The sequence below is a fragment of the Dermacentor silvarum genome, chromosome 4 (assembly GCF_013339745.2).
Source record: "Dermacentor silvarum isolate Dsil-2018 chromosome 4, BIME_Dsil_1.4, whole genome shotgun sequence".
In the NCBI taxonomy this organism is placed as follows: Eukaryota; Metazoa; Arthropoda; class Arachnida; order Ixodida; family Ixodidae; genus Dermacentor; species Dermacentor silvarum.
In genome coordinates, this window is record NC_051157.2 from 75,319,243 (window position 1) to 75,339,346 (window position 20,104).

At 43.0% G+C, this 20,104-nt stretch overlaps 1 protein-coding gene across 4 annotated transcripts in view; it reads right to left on the reverse strand.

Moving 5' to 3' along the window:
- LOC119450255 (proton-coupled amino acid transporter 1) overlaps window positions 1-20,104 on the reverse strand; it is a 69,764-nt gene that overhangs the window by 20,090 nt on the left and 29,570 nt on the right. Inside the window, exons 1-6 of one of the 4 annotated variants that reach the window (XM_037713645.2) lie at window positions 19,408-19,591; window positions 13,219-13,340; window positions 2,078-2,168; window positions 1,460-1,548; window positions 1,259-1,351; window positions 246-330 (exon numbers count right to left, since the gene is read on the reverse strand). In XM_037713645.2, coding sequence (XP_037569573.1) covers window positions 246-330; window positions 1,259-1,351; window positions 1,460-1,548; window positions 2,078-2,168; window positions 13,219-13,340; window positions 19,408-19,464 — 537 coding nt within the window. In that variant the 5' untranslated portion in view covers window positions 19,465-19,591. Of the gene's footprint in view, window positions 1-245; window positions 331-1,258; window positions 1,352-1,459; window positions 1,549-2,077; window positions 2,169-7,443; window positions 7,515-13,218; window positions 13,341-17,989; window positions 19,339-19,407; window positions 19,592-20,104 lie in introns of those variants that run through there. The other 3 variants (XM_037713644.2, XM_049665737.1, XM_037713646.2) reach the window with 3 other exon arrangements.

Below are 20,104 nucleotides of genomic sequence, written 5' to 3' on the forward strand. Positions count from 1 at the left end.
ATCAAAGCTTGGGAACCTTATTCTATCTACATACTTTAGCTAGTCACAATATTTGTGCTTCTAAAAAGGCTTCAGCTTATTCAACAATGGCTTTACTGAATGCACCAATTGCTCGCCCTAGCATCTCATATAAAAACCATGCAGAGATACCTGTCCTCTAAGCATTTCCAGCATAAGCCTTAATCATCAATTCTAATGCCATTATATAGGTAACACTATTAATTGACTGGTACACTATCACTCACCTCTTTTAGACTAGTAGCAACAAAGACAAAGTAGACACAGCAAAATCCAAACTGGGTCAGCAGGAGAAAACAGTTCACAGTTGCTCTGCAATGTAGCATAATGAAAATATTAATACCTCGATGACTAATAGCATCATCATCACTGTCAATGTGTATGTAAGGGAGGTTGAAACACTCCCACAGTTTTCTCCAAGTGTTATCTATCACACCAGCCACATTCATTTCTCATCTCTTAGAATGTGTTCTAGCCTCTTATACCCAGCCAGCTCTCTACACCAGTGGGCATAAAACCTCTGCTTATACCCATTGCTTTTTATCAGCTGGTTTTTACAACAGCATTCCTAAAGCATCTGCAAAATGGGCTTCTATAATAATAATTTTAATGTAACTCGTGCAACATTTCTACAGTTTGATGTCTATTTTACACACGGAAGATCTTTCACTTATACTTATATATATGAAAAGCACTTGCAATAAAACAGAATTCTTGTTTCTTGCAAATGATTCTGTTGATCATATAAAGCAAAGGATGCCATTAAAAAAAAAAGAAGATGGCTGGCAACCACACACACACACCAAAAAAAGAATAAAGTCCATGTTAGCAATTTCACTCTTCAGCAGGCTTCTTTGCGATATCTGGTGTAGTTTAAAACAAAGCTCAGAGCAACACATGAGCTCAGATCGTCTTGAGGGCTACACAGAAAATAAAACAGCGGTGGACGAGTTGGGCACATGGTTTGCCTTTTCTGGCAAGCTCGTGCTTGACAAGCTCAGCTTTTCTTACATACGGAAAGGGTTAATTTAGGTTCTATATCATACGTGTGGAACTACACGCTCAGGAATCATCCACATAGTGACTCGTAGTTACATCAGTAGTTACATCGGATTGCATGTCGCAATCCGATGTAAACTACACATGACAGGTGTCCTCATGGAGCTCTTTCTTTTTTTTTGTATTTCCATTAATGCCAATGGTACAAATATAGATGACAGAATGGATACCATGGACTGACCTCGCACCATTGGCAAACCGTCGTAGGCAGCGTGGTCCAAACCTTAAGGAGTAGTGGGCCACACCAGCGAAGTCTAATGTTCTACACCCAACCCTGAAAAGGAACAGGAAAGTAATTTAAGTTTGTAACCACTCGCACCTAACGAGTGGCTGCAGGTGTAGAGTTTTGAAATGGCCAGAAACCATAGCAACTGAAACTTACTTTTTGGACAGTATGTGGTTGCATTTCACCAATATGTGCATGCAGTGGATACAAATAATTCCCACTAAAACAATGCCGATAGAGCCGACCTGAAACATGAAAAAAGAAAAAAAAAAAAAAGAACAATGAATGTGTTAAACTAATAGCTTGAACAATTCAGAATAAACCTGCACTTTTCTCACCATGGAATATGATGTTTTACTATATTATTTCACACTATTTTACCACTTGAGCCTTCAAATGAAATGTACATAGAGCTATGGTAGCATCTAGTGCAGAAATCTCGAATGATGACCAGGTTTACAGCAAGTGTAATACCTAATGTCTACCTGCTCAACCTTCACATTTGCTATACTTTGGCCAACCATGCTTTTAAAAGCAAATGGCTTCTGTAAGCAGACTCCTTACAATGCATACATACAGCCTGTAAATGGGCCAAACTTGTAGTCAAAGGCTTTCACAGCAAAAAAGACACTTGAAAGGATATGTAAGAGACAAGCTGACCAGCTTGGACACAAATGTATGTGTTATGGGCACAACTGCGTTCGGAGCAATCAATTAAAAATGAAAGGCTGGGAGTCAGTACCCCATCTCAAGTAGAGTAGGAAAGCTACTCACAAGGATTCCTGCATTCGCCAAGGCACTAGGCATGGCCAGTACACCCGTACCAATGTTCCCCTTGAGCAGGTGCATCATTGTTTGGCAGTTTCTGTGAAGGAAACAACAAAGAGCAGGTGACGCTTCACCACTTACAACCTATGAAATGGTTGAACCTGCCTTTGTTTAAAGGGGCCCTGAAACACTTTTTCAACATAGTAAGAAAACGTTGCCGACCTGTCGTAGAGGCTGCTGTGAACATGTGAACCAAATATTACTGCCCTGCATGCAAGCGGGACTTTGCAATCTCATGTCAAGAACAACAGCAAATCGCTTGCTCTCACTTCAGCAATGCCGTCATGCAGAATCATCAAATGCAGCTGACCCACCAACGCTAGCCGCTGATTTCGTGATCACAAGAGCATTCTCAGTAATACATAATCGCTAATATTGAGTTAAATAAACTAAAAATATATATGTCTGGAATCTCAAAATGACGTAAAAATAATTTCATGTTCGCACTGTGCGTAGCTGGGTCAGCTGCCCGTGGCCTCCGACATGGTGGCTGCATGTTGCGCAGTGCAGTCTACTGAAGCAGCCACGGGGTGCCATGAAGAGCCTTTTAGCTCCCGCAAACCTCAACTTTAGGCCGGTGCTTTGCCCTCTTGGTTTCTCTGCTGTGTGAAAAAGCTTCCAGCGCACAAGCGCAAAACGAAAAGAGAGAGAAAGCCAGGTATCGGTACGGCAACTCCACTTATAGTTGAAAGATTCAAAACATTTTTGCAGCATAAAATTCATGAGACGATATCCTTTATTAGTGAGGTCATTCTAGGATTAGTTAGAAAAGTGTTTCAGGTACCCTTCAAGAGGACCTGAAACAAGAAATTTTGAAAGATCTATTTTTCATTTCCATTATTTTTTATCTACATATTAAGGCACATCTACTGGCAGAAAACTAGCTCGAAACAAAATGCGTTAACGGACAAAATTCATACCTGCCAACCTAGCAACATGAAAATTCGGGAGACTGCCACACGAGGGGGGGGGGGGCAAACAAATGTTGCCGCCGTGCGAAACGGCGCACATGGTACAGAGTCCATACTTTTCACGACTCCGCATAGTGACAAAGCACAGAAACTCAGTCGTGTATGATCTCAGAAATACTTGCAGGTACTTATTCTTGGCTTCTGAAAGTGCCATCAATCATTCCAACTAACCTCGGGGAAACAAAGAGTAGTTTGGCATTCGCACTTCACTCGACAAACCGACAAAGCCAAATGAAGCCTAACGCACTCACGGTCATATAACGACTGAATTGGTAAAAACACGCAACCCAGCCTGAAACGAGCCAATCCGGCAAATCCAATATGGCAGCACCCTTCAGTTGCTCGCATTCGTGGTGGTGCCGGCGGCCGTTACCACGATTCAAGGTGCATGTTGGTGACTAACTGTTCCCGTGCCGCTTAAATTTCTCGCGTGGTTATATCACAGGGCGTTAAAAAAAAAAAATGTGGTGCTGTGGCGGCTACTTTTCGGGAGATTCGAGGCCGCGTCCGTACAATCGGGAGATACGAGAACAATTCGGGAGGCAGGTATGCATATTTATACTTCAAAATGCTCAGTTTCACCCATGAAGGCACTGAAAATGATCCATTTTGTGCCGTTCGCCATTCCAAACCCACTTATCAGAGCCAGGCCATCTTGGTGTCATTTGAAATAGCATCTTTCCAGCTTGCTTTTATGTAAAAAATGATCCTTAAATGCTGCTTCAGAAGAAAGCTACCTGGTTTTGTAGATTGAAGTGTATGTTTTTGCACTCTCATTATTGTATTCCGTATTTCTAAAAAAAATATTTTTGCAAGTCACAAATTTTGGGAGCGGTACTTCTCTCTGTTACTCATTCAATTCTGCTAATATATATATTGCCACGAGACAGTAAAGGGGCTACTACTGTCGGTCGGACGAAGACGACGGCGACGAAGTGGCCAGAGGCGCGCGACAGCCTTGCATCCGTCGCTGCTGCTTGTCCAAACCTTGTATATAGCCATACTCCCTAAATAAACGTTATCCCCGTAACATCTTTGGTGGAGGTGCTGGGTATATATTTTTTGCTTGAATGCTCTTCAAGAATCTTGGAGTGTAGAACCACTATGATATAGGTATTGTTTTACGACATGGTAACATTTTGAAATCTTGTGGGAATCAAATACAAACTCACACCTGCAATGTTGCAACTTAAGAATTTCATCACTTTTTCTAAAATCGAGATACAGACAATAAAATGTCAAGTTGCATTCTTTAGGCATTCAGAAAAATACTCACTTAAGTTTAACTCTCCATCTGTGGTATATTTTTTGCAGCTCTCCAAAGTATGGCATGCATGCAGCTAATCGGGAGGAGTGCTAATAAGTGTGCGGACAATGCTCATGCCAGCAGTGGAAGTCAAAACACTGCCCTCGCTATGGCTGAGCCAAATGAGAGGAGTGCTATGGTGCATCCACTTGGCTTTGTTGCTTTTGCGGCCAAATGCACTGCACTACTCTGCAGACCTTCTGACCCTCGAAGCGTGGGTTACACATGCATGTTCATGCCGTGACAGATTGGCAGCAGTGGTGCTGATGCACCTTGAGCATCCGTATAATTGCTATCGCATTAATAATAATAGTAATAATTTATGGGGTTTAACGTCTAGAGCTATGGTATGGTTTTAGACACTGCAGTGAGAGGCTTTGGATTAGTTTTGATTATCTGTGATACTTAATGTGTACTTAGGATTGCCACCTTTGCCTAGCAAAAAAAAAAAAAAATAAAAATAACTGGCACCGGTGCAGGCCAAGTGAGAGGGGGTCGGGCATTTTTAAAAATTAGTTCTGAATGCAAAAATACAAACTAAATAAAGCCCAGTACAAGCTTTGCTTGCTTTAAATTTATTGAAAGGTTTTATATAGAATTTGCAGCACATTTGACATTATTAAAAGTACCAGCAGTAAAAGACCTGCTGACCATCATTTCTGTAACCCAGGGATGTATGGGGGTAGGAGAACTACTGCATAGACTTGTCTAAGGGTCGCACTCCCAACTTAGCAGCCAAAAATTTGGAGAGAAAAAAAAAAATGTCCAACGGAGAAGCAATCGCGTTCGGTGCCCCAATGCTGCACACGCGCATTGACGAATTTTCGCTCACTGCGTACTTCCATGTGATGCTACTAGCGGCCTTTACATGGGATTCGGTCCCATGTAAAGCCCCTTACATTTTACACCCCTTACACCGCACCAAACCTTTGGTTCGGTCCCGTGTAAGGGGCGTACCATGTCAAAATTGTGAAAAAAAAAAAAAAACATTATGCAGATCTCGCGCACTGTGGGAATCAATGTAAGCGAAGCTTTTTGTACTGTTTGCTTTGACTGACGATAATTAGCGGTGATGTTCACGATGAATGTTTAACTTCTTCAACATTTAGTCCAACATGAGAGTGTTTTGTTGATGTTAAACGTTATCTTGCGCACACCACTGCTGTTTATCTGCGCAGTACACAGAACACTGTGGGATTCGACGCACATCCCGATATCTTCGGAGCGGCCGCGCGGTTATCATGCAATGATCACGTGCTCGCTCGCAGAGGGCAGCGGGGAGAGAGCATGTTTCGCCGCTCCCACTGCTCTTCGTGCCATGGCCATGAGACCGCATCTGAGGCACCCCATTCCCTCCTTTCCCCTTTCTTGGAACCGGGGAGACTCCCTCTTCGTCGCTCGGGGAGAAGCGCTATTCCCCGATGCGTTTCTGTCTTTCGGCTCACGAGCTTGCGACTGGCCGCATTTCAATTCAGTCGCGGAGACCGCCACACGCCGTCCCCCTGCAACACCCGGCCTTTGTGAGCGACTGACCGCCCCAGGGCCCAAGTGCGGATCCACGCTAGGTGAGCTGAACGCTTATCAGCCTCTTGTGCGTTTCCACTAGTGTGCGGTTTAATGCCTCAGCCGTGCGGAATGCTCCGCCACTGTGGTTTTTGTTTTGTCCATTTGTTGTTGTTGCCTCTGTTGGTGTGTGAAACTCAAGGTGAATAAACACCTTAAGTCAAAGACTTGCCCTGTCCCCCTGGCCTGAACCCGCCGTGGTCGCAACTCACTGCGAACCACGGGTTAGGGGTCACAGCTCTGATTGTTAGGTCTGCTGCGAAAGTGCTTGCAAGTGACTGCCGCTCTGCTGGCGCGGTGCAATCCAGAGAAGGGTCAGGTGCGCACGAGCGAACTTGAGTAATACCCCTATAACACACAGGGGGAGGTGTTTGCTTGAAGCGTTGTTGTGCGCCATACTTCATAACCTCTGACAGGGTTGAGCATATTCATTGCCTCATATGGCACAACGCATTGTGGCAGAAGCATTAACCTTTAATTGAATTATGGGGCTGTATGTGCCAAAACCACAATCGGGTTATGAGGCAGGCCGTAGTGGCGGACTCCGGATTAATTTTGACACAGGGGTTTTCGTTAACGTGTCCCTAAATCTAAGTGCACGAGCGTTTTTTATTTTGCCCCCGTCGAAATTCGGCTGCCACAGTTCAGGATGCCGTAGCCGCAAAGCTACCGCAGCGGGCACAGAAGTGTTGATTTGACGTGTGACTACTTCCATAGTGTCGCATAGACCCTAGAGTGCGCTTTATGCGGCCCTGCTTCTGCACGCCCTGCTTAAGTTGTCCGCTTGGCAAATTTTCATGGTGTTTTTTTTTTTTTTTCAGAAAAAGCAGAAACACACTGTACCCTACCCTGAACTTAATTTATGCTGTTTGCCCGCAACCGCTGACGTGTCTCTAGTAGCAGCGTTTCCTTGCCTTCTCATGTCACCTATTCCCTATCTCCCTATCTCTCTTGTATGAGAACTGCGAGAGAAAAGTGGCAAGGCTGGCTGTTCTTCACACGTTTTTTGCGAGTGCGTCGGTACTACCCATTCTCTGCCTCCTCTCCCCCCTCCTCTCTACCATTTTATCTAGCTTCCCTCTGGACTTGCACATTAGCAGAAAGGTAAGCTGCAATTTCTGCAATCTTTTGCGAGGGGGTCACTGATAATTACAGCTGTCAAGAGGCTAATGTGGCGACACCCAGGGAGCTCCAGGAAGCATTGTGTACATTCGACACAGTGCAAAGGTCCAAATGAGTTTTTCTCGAGTCGCCTTTCCTCTCTGCCACGCTCCTATCATGTATACACACACTCTGAACCACCCCCCAACGTGGTGTACCAGACAGCAGCAGCAGCAGCAGTGGGAAAGTCGAAGAGGAAAAGAAAGGTTCGCTTTAAACGTGCGGCCACTACACAAGTCTATACAGTAAACATGTGCGTCCATATCACTCATGTGGCCAAAACTGTTCGTGCCAGCAGACGCAATACGCACCAACGTGTGGGTTCCTCCAAGAAGACATATAGAAGAGTAGCAGAAGTTGCGTTTGAACTCATGTGAGAAAGTTGGGAAGAGAAAATAAAAGTGAAAGGATGGACCACTATGTCTTGTAACTTCGAATAACACTACAGAATGACGACAGTGAACAGTTCTTAAGAAATTAGGAATAAATCCGCTTGCAACAATTCAGTGGTTTGCTATGTGTGAACGCCAAACAGAGCACTTGTGATGCATGCACCGATTTAGGGAGAATCGAAAAACTGGCAATTGGCATGCCGCCGTGGGGTCATGCCAGCAACCGGTACCGTGAAGACAAAAACCCCATGCTGGTGGAAAACCAGCCAGGTGGCAACCCTACATGCAGTGGCAACCCTGCATGCAACCCACATGAGCACTTTTGCAATGGAGCCGCTGTGGCTAACGATAGGACCAGTGCCCTCATGCTCAGCAGCAAAATTCCTCAGTCACTGAGCTCTCAGAATGGGTTGTGCTTAATATACGTCATAGCATATGTAATGGCTGACCAGTCGCATTTGTCTCTATGTTTGTTTCTATGTTTTCTAATCAGTGGAATATCTCTGGCCATATCAACTGTGGAATAAAGCTTTAGTGTCAATCTTCTCTTTATGAATTGAAAGCAAGAAGCTTGTGACATTCTGAAGGGCATGGAGGAAGCAGTGGTGGGAGTGATGAAGGTCGCAACAGAAAATTTTGCATTCTTGGTGGACTGATGACGTATATTTTGCAGCTCACAGAGAAGCAACACGAGCATGCATGCCAATGAACATACTCCTCTTTATACTGGTCAGTTGTGCCACTGCTCACTTGCATACTGCGCTTCCGCACTCATCGTCGTCTTCATCCCTATATGACAACCATATGGCAGCAGAGTTTTGGAAGCATTATCTAAATCTTCTCATTATGATTTACTCTTTCTAAACAGAGTGACTATGGTGAGTAAAGAATCTCATTGCATGGGAATTGTAGCTTTTCAAAGGGCAAGTTATTAACCCCTTCCCCATCTAAAAACCACAACAGACAGCTTTGCCACAAAAACAAAGTCACACTCCTTCTAGTGAGGACTGACGACAGTGACACACACATTGCAGCATGGTTTCGAAAGCGAAAGGCCCATAGACGAATTTACCAGGGGGGGGGGGGGCAAAGTATGCCATTTGCCCTCCCACTTTTGAAAGTGGGACTTTCGGCTGCACACTGGGAGTTCGAGGAAAACTACAGCTGAAGCTAAATTTTCTTTCTTAATAGAGTGGCCGCGTAAGCAGTGCTTTTCTTTACTACGTATCCCCTGCTTGGGCAGCGAGGGGATACGTCCTTTTTGCCTCCTAGGGACGCACTGTAGCGGACGACGCGTGGGATTCGCCATACACGCTCGTGTTTCGGAGACGGCCTGGCACTCGGAAGTTCCCACCCTAACTATCATCAGCTTGCGCTATCATGCCCAGTTTTTTTGGGGCCGCTACATCCGTATTGGAAAACACAAACAACTTGCTATATTTAAGCTGCGGGCAAGGGGGAGGTGTGAATAAAGTATTACAATCAACCACGCCCAACGATTGATGTGCCTCAAGGCAGGAATTTGTTGGATTATGAAATGCTGGAACTATTTAATCTCCATCCAGAGATAGCCTCATTACATTATCACTATTGAAAATCTAATCAAACCTCATACAGGTACTATAACTGTTGAATTTCATTCTGTAATCATGACTTATTGTAATCCACCCTCATTTTTTTCTTTTTAGTTTTTCACGTGCAGTATAATAGGTTTGCCTGGTGTTCTGACTGAACTATAGGAGGCAGCTTCTTTATGTATATCGACTGTAAAGACAAGGTAATTGGTGATGCGTAGGTAAGTTCAATATAGATGGGTAATTGGTGCTTTCGCAATAAATTACATATGCAAGCACTCTAGAGTGTTATGAGCGTGTCTAACGATTAGGGCAGAATTGAGCCCGCTGCCATGAAAAAAACTAGAAAAGCCACCAAACCCAAATTTAGCGAAAATTGGTGGTACGCTATGGTAACTCTGTGCAAAGTTAAATTCGGTTGAATCAAACACAGCCCTTGTAAAAAAAAAAATCTTATTCAAGTGTTAGAGCGTGTGATATGGCCGCTATCAGCTATGCTTCCCAGTACCCGACATAACTGAAGGTTACAACATGTTTATATTTCATGGAAAGGGGAGGGGGTGCATGGTAAGTGCAATGTGCGACAAAATTTTTGTGTTCCTGTCCAGCTAGAAGTGTTGCAAATAATTACTGAACCATTGTTTACATCGCCTATTTTCATGCATCATAAGACGTTCCTACTTGGTTTTAGCAATGTCCTTGGTGAACTAAATAAAATACTTTGTTTATATTTGGCGAAAAGGGTGCGTTAAAGGCAATGTGTAGGTAAACTTCAAAGAGAGGGGACTAATTATGAAATTTGCAGTAAATTACGCATGCAAGCAATCCGGAGCTTTATGTGTCATATGTTTTACTAACAAAGCAGAATTTATCCCACTTACCTGGGAGAACTGTAAACTCAACGATTATCAAATTAGCAAAAATTGAGAGTGTGTGTGGGGATGGGGGGCGTGTGTTAATGAATTAGTTGCATTTTACAAATTCCCCCAAAAGAACCGCTCCAAAACATTACGTGCGGCAGTGGCGCACCGACGGGGGGAGATTCGGGGGTTGGAACCCCCCCTGAGGCCGACTTAACCCCCCCTTTTGTTACACCCCTTTTCTTTCCTTACGCATTTGAGTACTGCAACTAAGATGTGCAGACGCGCATTCGTCTGCACACTCGCAAAAAACGCATTTTGTTGACAATTTCCCGTGAAGAAATCGAAATTAGTGCTGTTTAGATGGTATTGGCAAACTGTCAACCCCCCCCTGGCAGAGATCCTGGGTGCGCTACTGACATGCGGGCAAGGTTCTAAATGGAACAGTCATATACTGTTAACGTTTTAAAGTATGCAATATAATTACAGAAAACTGAAACTTTTATTGGAATTGTTCGTAAGAAACAGCTTCGCTAGAAACTGGGTTGTAATTCTTAAGGTTGCACACATCTGCTGCATTCTTTTCTTGTCAATACAGCAAGTCATTTATGTTGATTGTACTTCGTTTTGTAAAGGGTTTTTCAATAAGGGCGGGTCGATGTTGAAACGGAATAAAGCAAGCTGTGTGTGACGTATTAACGAAATTCTTTTTTTTTTTTTAATTTGAAAGGTCCATGTATGCCATTATGTACGGAATATAACATTGTTCAAATGTCCGCCGTGGCTTCTCACAGTGGCACGGATCCGAGTGGTCCAATTCTCAATGACTCTGCCCCATAGATCCGGCTGAATTTGAGCGATAGCCTGGCTTATGTTGACTTTAAGGGCATTGGTCGATTGCTGCTTATTGACATAGACCTCCGACTTTAGGAAACCCCACACGAAAAAGTCTAGCGGGGTCAAATCGCACTATCTTGGTGGCCAATTCACGTCAGCTCTGAAAGAGATAACCATACCCTCAAATTGTTCATGCAGAATGTCCGTCGTGGCATCCGCTGTGTGGCACGTAGCGCCGTCCTGCTGGAACCACATGTCGTCTATGTCCATATAATTCAATTTGGGCCAAAATAAATCGGTTATCACAGCTCTGTAGCGCTCGCCAGTGACGGTGATGGCCTCAGCAACGTCATATTCAAAAAAGTATGGACGATGATGCCGCCGGCCCAAAATCCACACCAAACAGTAACTTTATGTGGATGCATTGCCCCCTGGTGAACCTCGAGTGGGTTGGCGTTGTCCCATATACAGCAATTGTGCTTGTTAACAAAGCCATTCATTCAAAAATGCGCCTCGTTGCTAAAGATGATTTTTCGGCCAAAATTGGAGTCCTCTTCCAAACACTCCGAAGCCCAGTCAGCAAACAAACGGCGTTGTCTATGGTCATTACCTTTGAGCTCCTGGGTCAGTTGGATCTTGAACGGGTGTAGGCCCAAGTCCCGATGCAAAATTCGCCAAGTTGAAGTCTGCGAAAGGCCGAATTCTTGTTCATAGCGAGGAATTGACTGTTTCAAGTTCTCCTGCACACTTTCACGGACCGCGGCGATGTTCTCGGCCAATTTGGCGTTCCTTTGACGTACGGGTGTTGGCTGATTCTTTACCAAACCGGTTGTCTCGAATTTGGGCACCAAACGTTGGAGAGTCAACTTTGAAGGGCCACCGCGTCTGCCGTAAAATGGGCGCAACGTTTGCACAAACGAAGTCATTTTGATAATAAAGCTTTATCATTTGGACATGCTGCTCAATCATGTAACTTGCTGTGGTGATTTGGCATCAGTGACTGAACAATAAACAACAGATTAGACAGACGCCACCAAAACAACATGGCCGCCACAGGTTGCCAACAACGACCCGCCCAATTTGAAAAACCATTTATAACCTTGACAATACCATTACCTAAACTAGCGATACATTTATGCTGTAGACTTAAACGCCAAGCACAATTTTTGTTTAATAATTAACATGTAGCAAATGTGAATTTTTTTATGTGCGCTATATTGCTGCTACTGGGCGAGATCATGGACCTCTGTCAGGCACTTATTGCCTTTTGTCCCTGCATATTCTTGAGATTTTATATTGTTACAAGAAATAAATACAAATTCAAATAATTTTTCTGGCCCCCATGGTTCACCATGTGTGATTGATAAATAGCTCTGTCTGTTAAATATTTAAAAAAATAACTCACAGACGATTTTCCAGGCTCTTTCGTGTATTGTAATATTAATTCACAATATATACAATATATATATACAGGGTGTTTCACCGAACACTTTCAAAAATTCTTAAAGGTTGCCAGTGGCAGATAGCACAATTCTAGTTTATGAGCTGGTCTACTCGAAGAGGCGGACATAACTTGCACAATTGAAATGCATAATCAAATAATTAACAGAAATCTACTAATTAAGTTTTTAACTAATTCCCTGATGGCCCATATTGCAATTTACAAATTGTAGCAGTGGAGTTCGCAAGGCGGATCCCACTTGGAACGAATTCTCGGGATGACACCAGTTTCGAGATATTAATTCCCGAACTTTGCGAAGAAATGCATTGGCGTTCCAGTTAGGTTCTAAACAAAACGTCGCTTTATGCATTGAAGCACAAAATTAACTGGAACGACAATGCATTTCTCCGCAAAGTTCGGAAATTAATATCTCGAAACTGGTGTCATCCTGAGAATTCGTTCCAAGTGGATCCGCCTTGCGAACTCCATGGCTACAATTTGTAAATTGCAATATGAGCCATCAGGCAATTAGTTTAAAACCTAATTAGTGAATTTTTGTTAACTATTCGATTACGCATTTCAATTTTTTGTGCAAGTAATGTCCGCCTCTTCGAGTAGACCAGCTCATTAAATAGAATTGGGTTATCTGCCACAGGCAACCTTAAGTAAATTTTGAAAGTGTTCGCTGAAACACCCTGTATAAAGAGAGAAAGAGAGGTCAGATTGTTTGCGGTTTGCCCCCCCCCCCCCCCCCCCCACTTGTGAAATAGTTGGTACGCCACTGGAAAGGCCGCTTGTCAATGGTACTTTTTGGCCAGTTACCATTAACAGAGAGAACTTTGCAAGCAGAATGGTGGCACCCTTTCTTTTTTATACGGAAATTCTACAAGCTACAATTTTGGTAAATTTGGTGCACTACTGCTTGTTCGTTTTATGTGGAGAGGGTTAATTGAACATAAAAGTAATTGCGCCGTGCACCTACGTGGTTGGTTCATGCTCTGTGAGCGATGTCGCGGAAGCTCCTTCCACATCACTCTGTCGATCTGGACAGAGTGGACTTGTTTCACTTTCTTTATCCCCATCTGAGCGGCCATGGGGTGTCCCCTGCGAGCATGGTACGTGTAAAACAAATCTCCAGTTAATATCTCCAAAAGCACAACAGCAATAGTTATGCAAAAGCAAGAAAGGTGTACATCCAATCAACTGCTACACATTTGGAAAGTGAAACAACAAAGCTGAACAAAAGCCATATTACAGGGCTTTATATCAACTTGTCTCTGACAATTCAACCACAATGTTTCAAGTTATAAAGCTATCAGCCGTGGTTCAAGGACAGTCTATTCCTGTTAATGGTGAAAGTTCAAGGTGGCATCTATAAGATGGCAATACAAACATTTGTCACCAATAACTACTTCAGTATCAGAGAAACAACAGCTTCCAGCTCCGTAATGAAATGAGCTAAAATAGTTACAATCATTTCATGCAGCTATCAGCAAAGCTTTAGCAACCCATAGTCAAGTGAGCGTCACATGACTATGAAAACCCGAGCTCCTGCCCCAATTACTTATTTTATTTTTATTTATTCATTTCCCCTCAAGGCCAAAGGCATTATACAGGAGAGTGGGTAAAAATACAAATAATAGCAATAATAACACTAATAATAATAACATAATAATAAAAAATTTAAGTCAGCAGTTAATACACAATGCTGGCTAGTGCATTGCAAAAGCATTATCCCCATAGATGCTATGCCAGTGGGAAAGTGGTTCCACTCAATTGTTTTGCACGGTTAAAAAGATCCAGAAAAGGTGTTGTTGTTTGTAAAACTTATGTTTGTTGCTTGCCAGTGATGACAAAACAGTGACGGTAACATTTTGCAAGAGTCACTCAACTTAGTGAATTTTTAATCACCGTAATGACAACTTTGCCATTTTGGAACCTTATCTACTTAAGGAGTGACGTAAATAGCCAGTAAATTGCCATGGTAAAATTACTCAAGGGACTTTAGCAAAAAGTTCAATGCCTCGCACCATCTTTATCCCGAACTGATATATGAACCACCTGCCGTGGTTGCTTATGGCTATGGTGTTGGGCTGCTAAGCATGAGGTCGCGGGATCGAATCCCGGCCATGGCAGCCGCATTCTGATGGGGGTGAAATGCGAAAACACCCGTGTACTTAGATTTTGATGCACGTTTAAGAACCCCAGTTGGCATAAATTATTCCGGAGACCCCCACTACGACGTGCCTCATAATCAAATTGTGATTTTGGCACGTAAAACGGCATAATTCAATTTAATTTTTGATATATGAACGTTCATTTGTGACTACTTCTAGAGACACAGCTAAGAGTTTATTATTGAGCCATCTGGGTGCATCAAAGCTGCTTTCCTAGGCCAAACACAATCTTGAGATCCGGTACCATTTTAGAATATCAGAGGTTGCTCGGCACTTTCACAATCCGGTTGTTGTTGAATAACTAACGGAGGAGTTGAATGAAAGCTACAGATTTAAAAATGATACGGAAGACATCTAGGAACAGTCTGAACCTAAAAAAAGAATATTCCAAGAAAGTTATCATTACCCAGCTTCTTGCTAAAAATGGGGTGTTTTTGAGAGCGACCAGGTGACATTGTTAAAGAAGGAGAAGACTGAGTTAAATTTGTCCATGCAGCACTAAAGAATTTTCTACACACCACTTATTATTATGCCATTGCATGCAGGTGCACAAATCAAATGCACAATCTTCGGTGATAACGCTAACTAAGCAACCCGTGTGCCTCACCAGAGATGTATTCTGCTTCCTAACCTAGTGACACCTATCAACATTAATAAAGTTTACATTTTTTCATTCATTCATTCATTCATTCATTCATTCATTCATTCATTCAGCAGAAGTGAACTGGGCACTAGATGGCATTTGAATTGGAATAAACTTGTTTGTTTTTAAAAAACAGCTTTCACTCAACAACAGGTAAGAGTTTGAATGTCCATGTGCACAAAACTCAGGTTGCAAAGAGATGTGCTTGGCCACGCCTTACACACTAGTATTTCCTGCCTTCAAAAAGCAAAGGTCAATAACAGATATTCAATGTCCTATGTGTGTGTGCCATTTGCCATGCATGCAGGACACAACGTTTTCCAAGAATAGCTTTCAGCGGGAAGAACAAAACACTGAAGACTCCATACAATAGACGCTGTCTATCAGCCACAGATAGCCAAGATTGCTGGTGGCCTGACAGCAGTTGTAGGGTTACAAGAAATAGTCAATTGTCTAGTTCCTGGATAATAATATATGCAAGTGGAACACCTGTTTAAAAAAAAAAAAACATACATAACATTAAATACAGGAATCATGTATACATGTAGAAAGTGTACGAAGATTTCTTTTTCTTTAATACATTCAGACATGTAAACAAAACATTTGTAGCTGAATACTTAATTAAAGGGACGCATAACACTGAATGAAATGTAAGGAATGCGTTAGTAGCATTCATTTTTCTTCTTTTTCCTTTTAAAGTATTCAAATGTGGATGGACTAAACAGTCACGATTTACTGCATTTTACTCAGTACTTTTCATTCCATTAAGTAACACTTTGTTAGCACTATATATAAAGCCAAACATTCTTGCAGCTTTATCAGAATACACTCTTTATTCTACATAAAAAATATATATATCTACTTCCTCGTGGTTCCTTTTTGCTAGTATTCTTGAACTTCCTTTCCACCGTTTTATCATGCACGGATGATTGTGTGAGCCCATCTCGCCTGATAATTATTTTTGTTATTTATCTGAACTTTACCTAAATTGCCAAAAGGCATTGCATGGGGGGTAGCATAGCACAATATTCGCACATGTGACATCATGTACCGTAATTGTTTATGCTTACATTTAAATTATGCATGCACACACATTGCCCTCATGCAAGCAGTATATTAAGCAAAACAAATGAATTGAAAAAATATGGCATAAACAAGTCGTGAAAAATTTAACCTTGTACAGATAAACAAGGTGCTGGAATTCATGTTACTGCAAGTATTACTAATTATCTGACTCGTGACAAATATTATGCAAGCAAACAGATATCAACATAGAAATTCTCAGTCTCTGCTATGCAGGCTATCTTGTTCCAAATTACAGAAATGTATGCTATCCTTGCTGTAAGTTACCCCCCCCCCCCCCCCCCCCAAAGAAGGTTAATTATAAGCTTGACTAAGATAAAGCATAGCCACTGAACGTCCACTTTAAAAACAGATGGTTTGCACACATTATCAGAAAATTGATTAAACTACTGTATCACCAGTCAATGTTCTGTTACATGGAATTGGGTGTTTTTCAACCTATCGCAAATGAGTGTCAATGAAACGTTTGCTAGTAAACTAATTGAGCTAACCGATCTGCTATTTCTGTTCCACAAGGCAAGAGCAAGAGCCTGTTGCATACATATTACAGATATCTTTCAAAATGTACATTTCACTTTCTGTCGATATTACCTTACATGGAACTGAGCTTTTTTCGACACATCGGCGGAAAGGTTTGCTAGTAAACTAATCCAGCTAACCACCTGCTTTTGTCCCGCAAGTCAAGAGTGCCGGCCTATGGTCATTTTACTTTCTGTCAATAGGTTTGAGAATGCTGCGCTCTCAAAATAAATGTTTTTACAACATTGACTGTGAACCTGCTGTGGATATGAACATTTGGTGTTTCCTTTAGAAACCTGCATATTAAAGGAGTACTAATATTGTCCCTGTTTCTTCCCTAAATGAAAGTCTGAGCTCTCTAAACTCTAGAAAAAATAATGGTAAGTGTTATAGCATCCTAAACAATTTACTATTATGCTTGTTTCTATGGATCAATTTCGGTTTCTTAGAGGTGGATGCATCATGGTACAAACACACCTAGAAGAAAAGTGCACAGTACTTGTTTCCTTTTCCTATGAGCAATGTCATTGTAACAGGCCTTAGTGCTACACACTGTTAGCAAATTTTGCTGTGTCGTAACACCATGATAGTGTTGAAGAAATTATGTCCTTTAAGTGTTTTCCAACACTCATGCTTGTTAAGTGTCATAGTTGTGTGAGAAACATTCGTTTAGATTATAGAACTTCGAAAATATGTTTTAGATGAAGATATGTTTTAACAAATGAAGATGAAGGCACCAAACTGAACCAGTGACATATCTCCGCTTAGTCTCCAGCAATCACACACACACACACACACACAAATTCCCTTTTGAATTGAAAATTGCTATGTGCAACTTAAATGACAAGATATGTATTTGCAAATACAACAATTTTATCCTAGGATAACACTGTGCCAACTTTTTGTTTCAAATATGCCTATATTTGACGTGTTGGTTGGTCAAAAACTTTATAGACAACCTTAAGTGGTAGCAAGAGCGACAAAATGTGGCGTCGGCAGAATCGATCTGCACGCGAAATGCTTGAATAATGCAAATAAGTGACAGTGCAGAGTTCGCAAGAATTATCACTTTAAAGAGTAAAATCCTTAACAGAGTCAGAAGCAATATAATGCAAATTCTTAATTGCTGCAGTAGAATCTCAATATGAAACATAGGGATCACCCATGTCTAATTTCGCTTTTCCATTAAAAAAAAAACTGAAAGGATACATCCGGTCAACTGTCATGCCGTTCTGAGCTCTGCCACCTGTACTGAATGGGCTCAATGAAACTGAGAACTCGCCAAACAAGATCACTGCGATAAATTCGTGCAGGTGGATAACAAAACTCACAGACGACTTGCGGCTAACATCACTCAGCTTCAGGAAAACTTCACTGACGGTTAGTTCCTCCCGATCGACGTCTCCGTTCACCTCCATGACAACACGATCAGAAGCACGCGAATGCGGTTCCGAGTCGCGCAACGCCGCCGTCCAGCCGCCCGCTGGGTCGTTATGTAGAAACCACGTCACGTGGTACCGCGGCAATCTCCTCTCTCCTAATCCCCCTCTCCACCGTTAACGGCTGGAACTGGCACGCGCGTCGCCAACGCGGCTTCTTCTTGGTCGTGGCGTGCTTCTCAATAGCGCGCTGGGTTTTATTTTCTTTTTCTTTGTGCGTTACGCGATATGACAGCGTGTACGCGACTCGAGACGCGTGAGTCACAGACATCGGCTTCGGGCACCGTTGCGCCTGCGCCGACAACTGGCAGGCGCGCACAAACAAAAATAAATGATCGCTTTAGCCGCTGGCTAGGCACGTATGTACAGTGATCTAACAGAAACGGAAAGTGAGGAAGCTGTTGCGACAGGCGTTGCAATCGGCACATAAAAGTACTTATGGGGCACTAACTGTTGCCGAAAACGATTAATGTCGGTTGAAATTCGCGAGCTGTCACGTATGACACTTTCACGCCTTCGGTAGATGCATGCTAAAAGTGCTCATCAGCGGCTCTTCTACGAATCAAGCGAACCTTACAGACCTGCAAAACTCACCATTTTGTAGCTCGTACTGCAATGCTAGACAATAAGGTGTGCCCTACAGATCGGTTAGCAATGTCGCTCGCTGGTAAGACGGGGACACGCGTCCCTTCCAGACTGGGTATTTTCCAGCACGATCCAAGCATACAAAAGATAGTAAGTGCACATCGAAACTTTTCCACGGCTTGGGTGCTTGCTTTGCTTTGTCAGCCATAGCGTTGCCACAATCGGAAGCAAAGCGCATAGCTGAACGAATGAGTGGGCCGTTAAGGCGATACGAGTGTTAAGTTTATCCAGTGCCTACACTTTTTGATAAGCGCGCGCACACACCACCTGCCAGGAGCGCATTCGGAACCGCAAACGAGTATGCAACGGGGTAAGGGAGACAGGGTATGCCGAGGCGTATTGGAAAGTGGTCCTATGTTCGTCGCCAGTGCATCTTCCGATACGATAGCAGCCGCCAGCAGATACAGTGCGGAGTCGACATGAGGTCAACATCGTCAGCTGCCGTCGTTGATGTCGCAACATAAAAGTATACAGGTGGATAACTCCAGCTCTGTCCCGCACCAACTGCGCACAGTCGCGCGGCGAAACTTTCATGGCGGGTGCGGCACACGAAATGCTCCTTCAAAGAGGATACTTGAAGGGAACCAACTGTGCTAACAAGCAAGTGCAGGAAGGCACACCTGCCCTTGACGCACGGAAAGCAGAACTGCCGACCTCGTACTCACGTCGTAAATCTCTTCCTCCGAGTCATCTTTAGCGTTCGACAACTCTGAATAAAGCATCTAAACGTGATGTTCAGGCACTTGATCTTGTTATATCAACAGGTTGTTACAAGGGGAACAAATAAATCAACGTTGCCGCGAAAACAAAACAGCTTGCACGCGAAGCACAATAGAAAAAAAAACAAAAAAAAAAAAAAACAAGCCACACCGGATTTCAAGACTGGCGGAAGTTGTTGTTGCCAGCCTTTAAAGTTAACTCTGCTAAAGCAATGAAAACTGCCCGTCTGTCCACTGTACTCAATGCCACATCTCTGTAATATTCGTACTGTGCTAAAGCAAACGTCGCACTGTGATTGTTCCATTTGCGATAACTCTTAACCTTGTTTTCCGATACCTTACATGATCGGAAGGCCTGCAGAAAATCGTTAATAAATGGTGGTGTAACACTGGTGTAAAGGTACGCAATAACTAGCTCTTTGCGAACACCCTGTTAAGTGTGAGCTTTGCAAAATTGTGTTTCTTTGTTCACATCCAGTCCGAGGTCAAAAGCGGCACGCCTAGCTAAACTGTAAAGTACCCGCTGCGGTGGCTCAGTCAGATACGGCGTTGCGCTGCTGAGTAGGAGATCGCGGGATCGAATCCCGGCCGCGGCGGCCGCATTTCGATGGAGGCGAAATTAATGCAAAAACGCCCGTGTGCT